Source organism: Vitis vinifera, chromosome 18 (assembly GCF_030704535.1).
Source record: "Vitis vinifera cultivar Pinot Noir 40024 chromosome 18, ASM3070453v1".
NCBI classification, from domain to species: Eukaryota; Viridiplantae; Streptophyta; class Magnoliopsida; order Vitales; family Vitaceae; genus Vitis; species Vitis vinifera.
Window position 1 is genome coordinate 25,077,356 of NC_081822.1, and position 14,841 is coordinate 25,092,196.

General features: G+C 32.1%; 1 protein-coding gene across 3 annotated transcripts; it reads right to left on the reverse strand.

The window, feature by feature from the left end:
• Nucleotides 1-7,958: 7,958 nt before the first annotated feature.
• LOC100241910 (uncharacterized) lies at nt 7,959-14,404 on the reverse strand. 3 transcript variants are annotated; one of them, XM_002272604.5, is made up of 3 exons: nt 14,123-14,404; nt 11,117-11,187; nt 7,959-8,793 (listed from the first exon to the last, which is right to left on the reverse strand). In XM_002272604.5, exons 2-3 carry the CDS (start codon nt 11,183-11,185, stop codon nt 8,224-8,226), a joined length of 639 nt encoding a protein of 212 aa, XP_002272640.1. In that variant the 5' UTR covers nt 11,186-11,187; nt 14,123-14,404; the 3' UTR covers nt 7,959-8,223. The 3 variants fall into 3 exon arrangements, with proteins under 3 accessions (XP_002272640.1, XP_059590713.1, XP_059590714.1); XM_059734730.1 differs by having other exon boundaries at nt 11,117-11,968; XM_059734731.1 differs by having other exon boundaries at nt 11,117-13,439; nt 14,123-14,356.
• Between the last annotated feature and the right edge of the window lie 437 nt (nt 14,405-14,841).

A 14,841-nucleotide genomic window follows, 5' to 3' on the forward strand; every position in this document is an offset into this window, starting at 1 on the left:
ATGTCAATTAAGTAAAAAACATATTTGGTTGATATATTAATCATGCAGACATACACAAGACCCATGTCAACATGATAGGAGGACCCGATTATTAAATGGGTCACACAACTTATTATCTATTTAATAATTAAGTAATATTTGAGCTCATGTTTTTTATACGATTATTATTCGTGTCAAGTTTTGGGTTGAACTATATAATAGAATATCTAAGTTTTAACATGATATGAATATGATTTACCAATACAAATTGTCACCCCTAACTTGCATGATTTACCCATAAAAGACTGTAAAAAATTGTGCTAATTTTATTATTTTCTTATAAGATAAAATGACAGATGTTCTTAATTTATATTGAGAAGAGGAGGAAAACACAAGGCTAAGAGCGTTTATCTTAAGGGTAAATTTCATTCATGACCTCCTCCTCTAAGGTTTCGATTAAATACTCCTAACCCCAATTTAAAATTTTATTAAATACATTCCTTATCTTTTTCATTTCTTATTTTCACTTATCTCCCCTCTCACCCAAAATAAAGGAGGTACACTATGAAATTTTAAACCTATGGGGCTAAATATATTTAACCAAAATCTCATAAAAAAATAAAATGAAATTAACCCTTTACCTTAATGTTAAATTCAAGATACTAAACCCCAATATCACAACACCAATGACATTTCATATGATTTTTTTCATATTCAACTAGATTTTCCCACTTCCTACAAATGCTATTTGGTTTATTATCTTTCACTGTTTATACAAATATAGAGTTTCTATTTCATAAAAAAATTATTTGGTCATAGTATAAATTTTGGGTACCCAAATTACTAACTTTTATTGGAAATTCTTCCTTAAGAAAACAGAATTATGCAACAAAATTTTGAGAAAGTATGTTGGTTAATGAAATGCTTTTCATTAATTTTAACGAACATTATTGGAAGAAAGATATCACTAAAAATATCAGTATATTTTCTGTTCAGAATTTTGGTATCATTAAATCCCTTTCCTTTGTTTAATTTCCAAAAAAAAGGAAAATAAACCACTGAGATTAATTATTTCCGATTGCATAAAATTGGACTTACCTATTTTTTCAGCATTAGCTGTCACCAGATGTCCACTCTTTGTCTCCAACTGACATAAAATTTCAAAATTAAATTTAAATCAGAAATAATAATAATAATAATAATAATAGAAAATATTATGGTGTGACTTAATCCAACTAACTCAACCCCTCGCATCGGTTCTTTACTTAATTATTATTATTGTTACTTTTTTTTTTTTTTACTAGAATGGAGGTTCAAAATTAAGCGATCATTCAAGAAAAATCAAGCATAAATGAAACGGCATCCAACAACTTTAGAATTAAAAATTTATCATAAAAAAAAGTTTCATATGATATTAATTTGAAAAATGATTGCAACATAGACTTATCACAAGCAGACTAAGGTCTTGTTTGAAAACTGTTTTCGAGAATAAGAAAATAATAGTCTGTTTGATCGTGTAATTTAAAAATAGTTTTTTTAAACTTGCTTTTAAAAACTATTTTTAAGTTAAAAAAAAAAATAGTTTTTAAAAACAAGTTTTACAAAACATGATCAAAGGGGTCCTAACTTTATACTCAAAAAACTATTTTTGTTTTCAGTTCTTAAAAATAGAAAATAATGTATTTTTAACTATTTTTCAATTGTTTTCATTTATTTTTTGAAAGTTGTAGAAAATAATTATACAAACATAAAGAATGATTAAAAATAAAGTCTTAAATATAAAAATTATTTTTAAAACATGTTTAAAAATTTTAAAAATAAGTTAAAAATATTTCAAGTTTTCAAACAAACAAGTATTTCACAAAACATTAGAGAATATATTTCAAAAACTATTATAAAAAAACTATTTTTCATAACTATTACAACCCAAACTTAGTTTTCATATCTTTATGCTTTAGACTCGTTCCCTTTCTAAGGATTAGTGGGCTAAAGGGGAATCAACCCAAACTCATGTTTTTGAAAGGACCCAAAAAAAGATTTGGAAAAAAAGTCTCAAGGATTAATGGTAAAAATGTAAATATTCTGGAATTAAAAACCAGTTATAGCATAATTTTCTCATTTAGAAAATGAAGTTTTAAAATTTATTAAAATGCTAAAAAAAGGAAAAAATTTACTCATTTTTAATCTTCTCATCCCCTCACAGAAAAAAAAAAAAAAAAGTGCAAAAAAAGTTGAAGATTGATATAAAAATCAGTTCCTTCAAATTTATTTCTTTACTTTCCCTTATAATTTTCATTTTATTTTATTTTTTTGGTTATTTTCCCATTTCCTTTCCCTCATTCTCCATGAGAAAAAAGAAATTAAAACCTCCCTAACACATACCTCATGAACGAGAACAAAACAAAGGATGACCAACACCAGTGTCAATGCCTTATTGGTAGCCATTGTCAGAGCTTCAAATATCCAACAACTCAAAGAACAGAGAGAGAGAGGAATGTGGTGTTTTGTGATGATATCGGAAATGCCTCTTTATAGAGGAAATTAATAGTATGGCTCCTATCTTTATGCAGGGAGATAATTACGCACAACTCATGTTTTTAGGCGTTCCTACAAAGTCTCCTATTCAAATGCATGATCCATTAGCAACCAGATATTTTTTTTAAGTAATTCCAATAATAACGTGTGACAAAAAAAAATTCAATGCATTACACTATTCACTGACCTTGCCAAGAGGAATACTTATTGTCTCTTGCGGCAAACTTAAATTGACTTCTCCACCAATTTGATGTCAAAAATGTTTTTCTGAATGGAGAACTTGAAGAAGTCTATATGCATGCAGTTACCACTTGGCTTTAAAGAAAGTTATGGTAGAGAAAAGGTGTGCAAGTTACAATGATCATTATATGGATTAAAACAATCTTCTAGGACTTGGTTTGATCGTTTTTCAAAGTCTATTAAGGGGATAAGGTATCTATAAAGTTAGCTAGATCACAACATGTTTTTCAAATCTTTCAAGGAAGGTGAAGCAATCATTTTAATATTATATATTGATGACTTAATTTTGATAGGGGGATGATGTGTTTGAAATTTCACCTGAAAAAGGAACTTACAAGGGAATTTAAGATAAAGGATTTGAGTTTTCGAAGATATTTCTTGGGTATGGAAGTGGGGTGTTCAACGACTAGTATTGTAGTCACACAAAGAAAATATACACTTAACTTGTTGAAGGAAGTAGGAATGCTAGGTTGCAAGCCTACCGAAGTTCCAATTGACCCAAACCATAAAATTAGCCTTGTCGAAAGTGGTAAAAGTGTGTCAATAAGGGGAGATATCAAAGACTTGTGGAAAAGTTGATTTATTTGTCACGTATCAAACCAGATATAGTTTTCTTTGTTAGTATGGTGAGCTAGTTCATGCATGCACCTAAAAGGGAGCATTTATAAGTTGTGTACAAAATCTTAAAATACCTCAAGAAAACTCCAAGTGGGGGTTTATTATTATAAAAGAATGAACAGATTCAAGTGAAAGCATTTACAAATGTAGATTAGATAGACTCAATTGTAGATAGAAGATCTACTTTAGGTTACTGTATATGTTTGTTAGTAGAAATCTTGTAACCTAGAGAAGTAAGAAACAAATAATGGTGGCATGAAGTAACGTTAAGGCAGAAGTGAGAGTTGTGCCCCAAGGTATGTGTGAGCACCTCTAGTTGAGAAAACTACTTGAAGAATTAAGGATCAAAATTGAGGGACTAATGAAGCTTTATTGTGATAATAAGGCAACCATAAATATTGCTAACAATCTAGTGCAACATGACATAACTAAACATGTTGAGATATATAAACATTTTATTAAAGAAAAGCTAGAGAGTGGATTAATTTGCATGTCTTTCGTGTCAACTAATAAACATCTAATAAACCCCCTTAAGGGTTTAGAATTTATATCATCTTTGCCATTCAGCCTTCCATAGAGAGAAACCCTAGCCTCCATCCCATTAGAGAGGATTCCACCATCCTCATGTGCTGGGATCCAAGAAAGAAAGCTATATGATGAAAGATCTCTTAGTTTTCAAAATTTGCATCACCTCTTCACCAACTAGAATTGATCATGAAACGTTTATATCGCATGTAGGTATTGCTTCTATTTTCATGGATCTATGTTTAAATATCTATTTGCTTTCATTTGCATAGATCTAAAGAGTGTACGATAGTTTTTTCATACACCTTAATGACCCAAGGTTTAGGATAGTTTACCTAGCTATTCCCACACATTGGTATCTCCTTATATATATATTTTTTTTATGTTTCAATCATGATTGACGTTCTTATGAGGACTTGTGTTTATTTTTCTTTTTACAAATTGTTATTTTGTTATAATGATGCAAAAGTAGTGTAAGATATAATCCGATCATGTTAAATAGAAATCTAATTAAAAGGTATGTAAATTGACTTCAAGGGAAATAAAATTGAGTTGCTCTCACGATGAAGGTGATCTTGAAAATAATTTTTGGTTCATGGATATAAAATATAATCTTATAAGTGGAAAGTATCTATCATTGTTAGCTTTTTATGGACTTATAAGTGAGTTTTTTTTTGGCTAAAAATCACTTAATGGAGTGTTAATAATCCCTTACTTTTTATCTTTATCATATGATAAATTGATGAGTTTCATATGATCATTGCCTTGTCTCTTCAAGTCAAAAGTCTCTTGTTAGCATTTTTTATTGTTATGCATATAAATAATCAAATGTCAAATGATTCTTGTTTTAAGCTTTAATGCTTTATTTTGAATATTTTCTTAGGATCATTAACTTTGTTTGCACCATCTTTCTCATTTTTCTTAAGTTTGTATAGAATTTTTAGCTCATTTTGATGATTTTTTGCATAGCTCATTTGATCACCTATTTTTTGAAAGCAAAATTGAGAGCTGAATGACTCTGATCAAAATTGATTGATTGATTGACTGTATCAATCACCTATTTGTAAAGAAAAACTAAGAGCTGATTGTTTATGATAGAAAGGGTGATCACTAGACTTTCAACCAAAATCGGGACCTGATGTTGTATGATCAAAAGTACAACTGAAATTCTGATCAATCAACTGTATTTGAGCTTGACCGAGAGTTGTGTTTGTATAATCAAATTGGTAATCAATTTGTGATCATAGCCACTTTTCTTTAAGTTTTTGTATTTTTTTTAAAAAATAAAAAGAAAGAGAGAAAGAGAGAAAGAGAGAAAGAGAGAGAAGAGGAAGGAAATTTATTAAAATGGAAAATGTGAGAGTCAATTGGTGCTAGCTTCTTAATGTTTTCAATATTAGTGTTGGAGCTTGAATGTGATATTTTGTTCAATTTGGGGCTTAATCTTGGTTCTTTCATATTTCTAAAAGGTTTGGTTTCCTAAAGCTTCTTTCTCAAAATTTCTTATCTAATCCCATATATAGTTGGGTTGAGGGGGAGGATGTCAATGTTGATATATTTTGCTAATAATTGTTTACATGGATATTGAATTTCTATTAGAGTAATGGTTTATACAAATGTTTTTTTTTTATTATTGGTTAATTGTATGTGCAATATTGAGGATCTATTTTAGGATTTTGAAAAGATTTATTTCTTCCCTTAGTCTATTTCTGGGACAATAGTGAGAGAGATTTCTACAAGTTGATATTATTGGAATTATTAGATATTGCTCGTTTTGGTATAGAATGTTTTGACTCATTCAAGATACTTTACATATGGTGTTATCTATGAATATTTTCCCATGTTGTGTAGGTGCTACTAACCAGTTTATGTTTATCAAATTTTAGCGGTAGGTTTTGTAGTATCTAGGTTGTGAGGATGAGTATTTGTGTCTTATATGAGATTGGGTTAAGGTATACTTGTACTCATCTGAGTTGTAAAGGGTTTTTGCCCTAAAATTGCCAAAGGGGAAGAGTGCAAGCATCTTTGTGTATTGGCAATTTCGGGTCAATTCTCATTGTGTTCTCCTAGCTCATTTGCTTCAAATCCTCCCTTTAACTCTTGTACGTCATTCCAAGTAGACCATGATTGAAGATTGTTAAGGGAGAGGGTGAAAGTTTTTTAAGTGATGGATGATATTAAACATTGATCAACCAAGTTTTAAACTTTTTTTTTTTGTTGAAAATTGGAGTTAAAGTTTAAGCATGTAAAAAATTGTACTTAGAACATTTGAATCAATTTTTGATTGGCCACACTAAGGGTAACAATTTTTATTATACCTAGAATTTCATGGTCCCGTCTAATCAATTAGGATTTGATCATATTTGCAAAATCTTCATTTTTCTCAAATAAATCTAAACCGTTTGATGGAGTTTAAAACCCTAGCATTTAAGCCCTATTTCTAGAAGAAGGTTTCAAAATTGTGAGAACTAGATGGTCTTCCTTGAGCTTCAAGTTCTTTACCTATTTATGGGATGTTTAATTTCAAAGAAAATTTGACAAGTTTGAGTTAAAAAATATCTTTTAAGTGAGAAAATTTCTTTAAAAATAGGTTGATTCAATGTAGGTTTCAATCCTACTCTTATATTCATCATCTTTAAGGTAAAATCCAAATTTCTTCATGTATGGAATCAAGAAGAAGACGATATCAAGTTTGGTGTGGACTCCAAGTATGCTAGAGAAGAAAAAAGTGGGTAGTTGAAGTTTAAAAGCTCTAGGCAAATGGTCTGAGATAGGATTAAAGACTTGAACAAGATAAATCCTTGTACTTAATTAATTTTCTCCGTAGTGAATACTTTTAATTACCTAGAGGAATGTGGTTTTTTATATATTTGGAGGTTTTTTATCTTCAATTTTGGTGTTACGGTTTTTTTACCTTTATCTCATCTTTTCATTTATTTTATTTAGCTTATAAAACTTCCATTGATTTAATTTGTTGTTCTATTAAGGTAATGAGTAGAAATTGAATCATTTAATCTTTGGAATAGTATGAAATAATTTGACTTGGTTTTTGTGTTAATGGATATGAGAAAATGTGTTTTGAATAGTTGAAATGCCTTGTATATCTTATTTGAACATTGTTGATTCATTTGCATATGAATTGCATCGATCATCCTCTCATGAGAGTGTTGGTGCATCCCTTATTGCTTTTGTTTTGCTTTCTTGTTGGTAAGATTGAAAGAAAATATCAAAACATTCACCCCTTTTTAAGTGTTATCCATAGTTGAAATTCATCTACACTCGGTGTTGCAACTTTGGCTGAATTTAAAACATTCAATCTCCTACCTTGGATCTTTTGGTCTATTTATTTATTATTATTATTTTTTTTAACGTTAATATAATAAAAAAAACATAGGAAATATATAACTTTCACAAATCTTAATTTGATATAAAGAAGAAACTTTAAAACTATGTTTGATTCTTAAAAAGTTTGAAAGAAAATATGAGGAAAAGAAAAATGAAAGAAAATAAAAAGTATATTTAAAATTAATAAATTATTTTTATATATTATTTCAAAACTTTTTCACGGAGTTAACTCTTCCATATAAAGATTAAATCATTTAAAAATATACAAATTTCTTAATAATTTTAATTATACTTAAATTTTACATTTTTTATAGTAAAATCAAATATGATAAAATTATATACCTCAACATTTTTTTTTCTTTCCCTAAGATTATGTTTGGTTCCCATAAAATACTAAGGAAAGAAAAAAAATGTAAAGGAAAATAATTTTTTCATGATTGATTGTCCTATAAAAAATATCAAAGAAAATAAAATATAATTAAAACTAATTAGAAACTTGTATATTTTTAAATTATTTAATCTTTATATTGATGAGTTAAAATAAAGAAAATGAGTTTAAAATAACAAAAAAAATAATTTATCAACTTTTAATCTATTTTTTTATTCTCCTTTATTTTTTCTTTCTTTCTACTTTTCTTTTATATTTTCTTTCCCTTGCATTTTCCTTCAAATTTTCTGAGAACCAAACATAGCTTAAAGCTTTTCGGAACCAAGCATAGCCTCAAATTATTGATGAATAAAATTAAAAGTGAGTGTTCTCACATGAATATCAAGATCTTTTACAAAGCAAAAATTACAATGGATTTCAACCCAACTCAGCTTTTATACGTAGCACTGGCTGCATTCAGCCAGACCTCAAAATGCAACACATAACACAGCTACGATGCTAGAAATTGAAGATTATTTTCATCTTAAAGAATTACAGATAATTGAGCAGAAACAGATCTTGGACATAGATAGAACATTGAAGTTTCATGAAAGCTAAAACCGAACCCAGCAGCGTGTGCATTGTGCCATACAATCTCCCCTGCAGTCCACGTTGTAACCCAGTACCTTTGGGTTACGAAGAAGAACGTTTTTTAGTGATTTACCTTCTATTCCCCACTCCTTGGCTAAGACCTGTACATTGTTCCTCAGCTCCTCTTCAAGACTGCACCCGAGAACTTCAGGGAATTTCTTCAGGAGCTTGCCCAGATCGTCATCAGAAAGGTTTAAACTCCTCAAATACTCCAGTTTTTCACTCACGATTTCAAATTGTGGGACTTCTTTCTTCCGCTCTTCGCTCCAGTAAGGTGAATGGACATGGCCAAATGCTTTCCCAAGGATCTTGTCTTCCTCCTCATCACTGAACTGAAACACTGACAGAGCTTGTTTGCATGCTTCCCATGCCTTCCCATCTTCATCGTTCAGTGTTATACTTGCAGTTTGTGCCGTTGAATGCAACTCCCATTTCTTAGTTGCAGCAAGGGAGGTACAAGCACCTCTGGTCACATTTGGTAGAATGCCATTTGAGAAGTTCAAGTTATTTGGTGCAGCTGTTGCAAGATCAGTCTGCAATGAGAAAAGAAGAAAAATTTATTATGAAGAAAAGCTAAAAAGAGATTGTTTAAAACCGTATATGGGTCAACGTACAAGAATAATGGAAGATGTCAAGACAATTGCATCTCAGTTATGCCCCAATGCTTTTGTCATTCAATATTTACGGTTCTTTTTTGAGGGTCAAGCATGATCAGGTCTTTACTACTACATTCTTAGTCACAGAAAATATCCACTCTGTTTAATAATTTTCCTAATGGTGACATGCAGCGTGAGGAACTTTAGCAATAAAATTTCAGTAAAACCCGACTTCTGAAGTGTCCATGTGAAATAGAATGCTGCAGGACTTTCCCACCCCCAGTTTTATACCTGATCAACTTAACCAATTACTCTCTATCTCTCTCTAAAAAACTGGTCATTCACATTTTTTCCTGCAGCCTAAACCAACACAGTCCTTTTGGCTGTCCTGTTATCCTTTTAATTCCTTCAACTTGAATTGAACTCCAACACTGCATTCTTTAGTATTTACTGCACATGATCAATGTATCTTAAAATGAATTTCCTGCAGCTAAACCCTTCATCAGTTTGATCTCCAACTCCTGACTGATTCACTCACCTTTGGTTTCTCTCTTTTCTTTTGTCACCACTCCTTTAATATTCACATAGTAGTTGTTTGGAACATGTAGTAACTTAACTACCCAAACATTTTGTGCCCATAAAACTAAACATTTTAGTCAACTTCATAATTTCCTTCTACTATCTAACCAATTTTCTGAAAACATGCCAATTAACTTCCAAAAACTAAAAGCTAAAGAATGGTAGCAAATCTTGTTTTGCTAGTACAAGTGAAAGGAATAAATCATCTATTTCCAACCTCTACTGAGATTTATACATTTCATCTGTATTTGACTCGTATCTCAATACATGACTTACACTCCTTTAACTAACTAATTGAATTGGCTCCTATCTCCATTCTACTTATAGTGTTCATGCTAACAATATTTTCATAACTTGCTAAAGCTCTGTTTATTTCTAAGGAATCAGACATTTCCACTTATGACTGCTTCAGCGATTAAGCAGCTTCTTTACAAATTAAATATTACATGAGGCTGTGATTGATATTCTTGTATTCATGTTAGCCAAAAATAGAGGAAATGATCACCCCCTGATGTTGAGTAACTTTTCCATGATAAGGACGAGACCATTTGAGTATGAAAATTTTTCACCACTGAAACCATTCTTGCATGGAAAGAGACCAAGGGATTACTTTCCTAACAACAAATGGAGCTTGTGTTTTATCTCCTTCAAAACTTCTAAGATGCTTTCTTTCTCCAGTAATCCTTAAGAGATTTCAATCATAAAAACAAAAAAAAAAAATACATGAGTCACATATATTAGAAAGCCAATTTCTGTTGCACCACTACTAGATGTGAAATAACCGAAAATGTGGGTTGCTTCTTCATTTTAACCTACTTATTATCAACTATTTTATCAACTTGTAGGGCCTGAAATGGGGCCATCCACAAGACTAATTTTCATTCATATAATATTGGGTTTGGGGTCATACTTAATTTGTTTGGCAGTGTTTTTAGAAAACACTTCTAGTATAAAAATGTTTTTGAAGAAAAATCGGGTGTTTGGCAAAGTTCAGAAACATTTTTAAAAAGTTGAAAAATCACTCGTAGTAATTCTTAGAGAAGCACTTAATAGGAATTCTCCCAGAAACACTTCTAGAGAAAGCACTTCTATTAAAAGCACTTTGAATAGAAACACTGTCATACACACTATTAGTCGAAGTCCATGAGTTCTCAATCCAAGCATGACTTACTGGGAGACCTATAGCTTAAGATTACCCTTTTTGCCCCTCAATAACTAACTAAAAGGAGCTGCAAATAAGATGAACTTGGTCCCAAGAATTGCTAAATTTTTATAGATCCATCTCTTCTGTTCTGATACGGATGAAAGTAAGGACCATGGAGATCCCAATCGAAACCATTAAATGAAGGTCCCTTTACTCCATAAAGAATTTCTGTTTCTTCTTTTCCCTAGGATACGCAGGATATACAATCTTAACATAGAAGATGCAGTTCAAAATCCTCACTAGCCCAAGGAAAGTATCTATGCATGTTGACTTCTTGCTATTAAATGTATGAGTTGAAGAAGAGTTGCAAAAGTTTAGGTGGATTTTGGAGCACAAACCAAATCAGTTTATTTGGTTTTGCATGGGATTCAAAATAAGTCAATTTTCATGTTTTATAGTGCAAAAACCATTTATAATAATGTTATTTCCATTTTGTCCAATATCATCTTAGTAATAAGCTCTGGAAGTGGTACTCACACTAGAAAAAGATAAGCGTGCTGTAAAATCCAAGGTCAGCAAAGGAGAAGCAAATGATTTTCCAAGCATCCCTGCACTTTCAAACAAAGAAAAAAGAATAAATGGTGGTAGAAACATCATAAAATAATAATTTTTATTTTTAATTGTATCTTTAAAATTTTTTGTTCCTTTTCCTCCATATAGGGATTCAAGCTTAGAACCTCCCACATCCCCATCCAAACTCCTTAACAGTTGAAACAGGTATCCAGGGCAAAAACATCATAAAATGATTTTTACTATTATTATTCACAACCATCAATAAGTACCTTAGAGAAGTGGCCTATCTCATTTACTTGGTGTCTAGCTTTCATACCTAGCAGACTTCAATTAAAACATGAAGAATTATGGAATTTAAGTACAAAGCTTCTAATTGTGTTGAAATATTATTTTGTCACAGGGTAGGGCTATCTTGGCTGCTTCCAGGGAATTTAGCTTCATTCAGATATTTTCATGAGGCCTCCTGGAAGTAGACAAGAATCAAGATAGCTTCCAATTTTCCTTCCCTATATATTTCAGAAAAACCTTATCAGCATGTGTAATATTGGAAATTTTAATCATAGTACAACATCATTGAGACATTATGGCTGGCAATTTTACTTTAATTAGGTTTTTAAAATACACTTAAACTTCATGCGTACCTTAAATTAACTGTAAAGGATTCAATAGATTAGCCCTAAAGCTAGTTGCAATTCAAAGAAGTTCCCGATACAAGAACCAAATTGAAATAAACTACTTAGACCACACTAAAGTGAAAATGTTAAAGCAAACCCATTTCACCAGCCTGTCACACGTAATGTCTAATCCTTCTTGAAGCTAAGAAATGAAAGAAAGAAATGTTAGATGATGTTTATCCAGAATCATACTGTCTAACTAAACCACATTTCAAAGTTCACAACTGCTAAAACATACTATAATTCAGCTAACACTAACTTTATTTTATTTTAGATTTTAAAATTTCAATTCCAAGATAAGATAACTAGAGAACATGTGCACAGACCAAACAGCCAAACCAGTCTATTCTTCTTGGAATTTCTATCAGCCTATTCTCATTTCATAATGCAGCAAGAATGCATGTTCTAGCAAAGTAAAACAAGAGATCAAAATTCCCTCTAAATCCCTCAGCATGGGGTACCACAAGAAAAAGATTGACATAACTTCACTAAGAATACTGCTTCAATGTAATAGACAAATCATCATTTACACAATGGTTCACTTATGGCCCAAAATAGTGATAGACATTGACTTCCATTGGAACCTATACGTGAAATTCCTCCATGCTTGTAATGGGACAGCCACCAAGTCAAACCAGATACTCTTTTCCCTCTGATATTTCTATCACTCTACTGGCATCTTGAAATAGAGAAAGACTGCAGCTTTTCAGTTGAGAAAACATGAGAAAAAACATCTTATTTCTCAACATGGGGCTTCACAAGAAGGGGTGAACTCAACAATGGATTCCATTGTCTCAACTGTAATAAACTGAATATCAAAGATACAATGGTAACCTCATTCATTATAACCCAACAGCTAGTGACATAGCATAACTTTTATTATAAGCTAGACATTTTGCTCAAATCACTGATCGTCTGTCTATGCATATAATAGGACAACCAGCTCTACTAGGAATAACTCACACATTAGCTATCTCAGCTAAAATCTGTTCCAAATCAAAGACGAAACAAGGAATGCATCAGGAGATGAGAACCTATTTTGAGGTCATTCTCCATAGAGAAAGTGAACATGCTCAATAGAGGTCGGATATGGTTTGAGATACAAAAGACACCTCTTCATAGCAGCAAGTATAGGGAAGGGGTCCAGTGAGATTAACTCTTTGACTAGAAAAGGTATAAGAAGGGTGGTATTGGAACAACCCTCCATCCTAAGGTTCCTTTAAAACTGAAATTCATAGCAGATTTTTTTATTTGAGCCCCCCATATCCCCTATATGCAGCACACACACAATGGAAACTAGTTGAAAGATGCCCTTCTCCAAACAAAGGTTCTATTGTCAGAAAGCTTATCTCCTCCCCATCCCCACCCCACAAAGCCCCCACCATAACAACCATAAATTGCTCTATTCTTCATGAAACATCAAACTTCAGAGCCACTTCCCATTAAAGCCTCATTGACCATAGAAGGTGAGAGCAACCCCAAATGAATCCCAACCCTGACAACTAAAACCCCATTCCACTAAACTCATGTTTGAACATGTAACCAAGTCCTTCCATTAAAAGTCCCGTTGCTTCCTTCCTTTATTATCCAGTGGGAGTACAACTAGGGATACCCTGTAATCACCAAAAAAAAGGGAAAAATGAAGTCCTTTGCTTCCAATAGATGTAGAACTGCATAAGAGCAACATAAAATGGGGAAAGCTCATTGAAAACTCTTAATAGGGCCCCTACCTACTCACTCGTCCTACAGATCAATACCTTTGCCTTAACAAAATGACTTACTTTGATATGTTAGTCTTCAAGAGCAAACCCTGATTGGTCTCCAAGGATAACTAATAGTTTAAGTCTCGGCTTAATTTGGAAGGGATTTTCGAATGCATTACAAGCATTCTAAGAACTCGAAAAAACCATGCTTACCCCAGTCAGAACACTCCAGTAAGATGTAGAAACGCTCCTCTACTCTTCTTTTTCTATCCTGTGCACTGCCTATCCCATCTCCTACAGTTCATTTTAGTGGATATCCATTTCAAATTTTCAATAAAGCGAGACCCAAATAGGAGGACACCTAAAAGCCTCAAAAACTTAAATCACTAAATAAAGCATTCTGAACATAACATGCTCATTTCCTCAATTTTTCTCAGCAACCAAACAGATGGATATGGCAAACAAGAAAACCCCAGAAACGGAATGGTTTTACAGATGTATCAAAGTGAAACCCAATGAAAATCAAAGCATGAAAAAGAACAGAAAATCAATATGTGGAACCAAGACTGTAAGGTGGAAATAGATGATTGCACCTGGACAGAAAGGTAAGTTTCTTCCTCGACGCCAGCAGCAAAGAGAGAGATCTACTATGGGTTGAATGCGTTGGTTGGATACTGGTCAATCGGCTACGGTGAAACGAAGGGCTATGTGAAGGTGGGACCCAACTCCACCAACGCCCACCACTGATCTTGGGTCTTGGCTTTCCCCAAGTTGTTCTGATGAAGGCCTATGCTGCTATAATTGGGCATTTGTTATGGACCTTATGGTACGAATTGGACTACATATACAACACGGGGTATCAACCATTCATCGTAATGATAAAGTCTGAATGAGACACCGGTGGGCTTTTATGGGCTCCAATTAATTAATTAGCTTAGTCTGAAGAGACCATTCACAAGGTCTCATACAACTTCATATATTTACTAAAATACCCTTATTCACATATGTGAATAAAAAACTCAACTAACCCTTATAAACCATGTTATCAAAGAATACAAGCTCTAGCAGGGACCACTATGACCCATATAAAAATATGGGCTCCCTCATAATCAAATTCTGAAGTTAACTCAGCATTATATGTATATATAAGTTCAGGTATGTGATCTACTATCTATTATATGTAAACTCCCTATAAACTTGTGTTTGTAATCTAACAAAGTGAATATTATCAATATTTCAAGATTACCTCTACAATCTTTGAGTCTCAAATCTTTTTATTGTATGATCAATTGTCATACTCTAGTGCACAAAG

Coding starts and splice junctions, on each gene's coding strand:
- LOC100241910 (XM_059734730.1), bottom strand. CDS start 11,236: ATGATGTTTCTACCACCATTTATTCTTTTTTCTTTGTTTGAAAGTGCA. Junction 8,794..11,116: donor CACGCTTATCTTTTTCTAGT/GTGAGTACCACT, acceptor TTCTCATTGCAG/ACTGATCTTGCAACAGCTGC.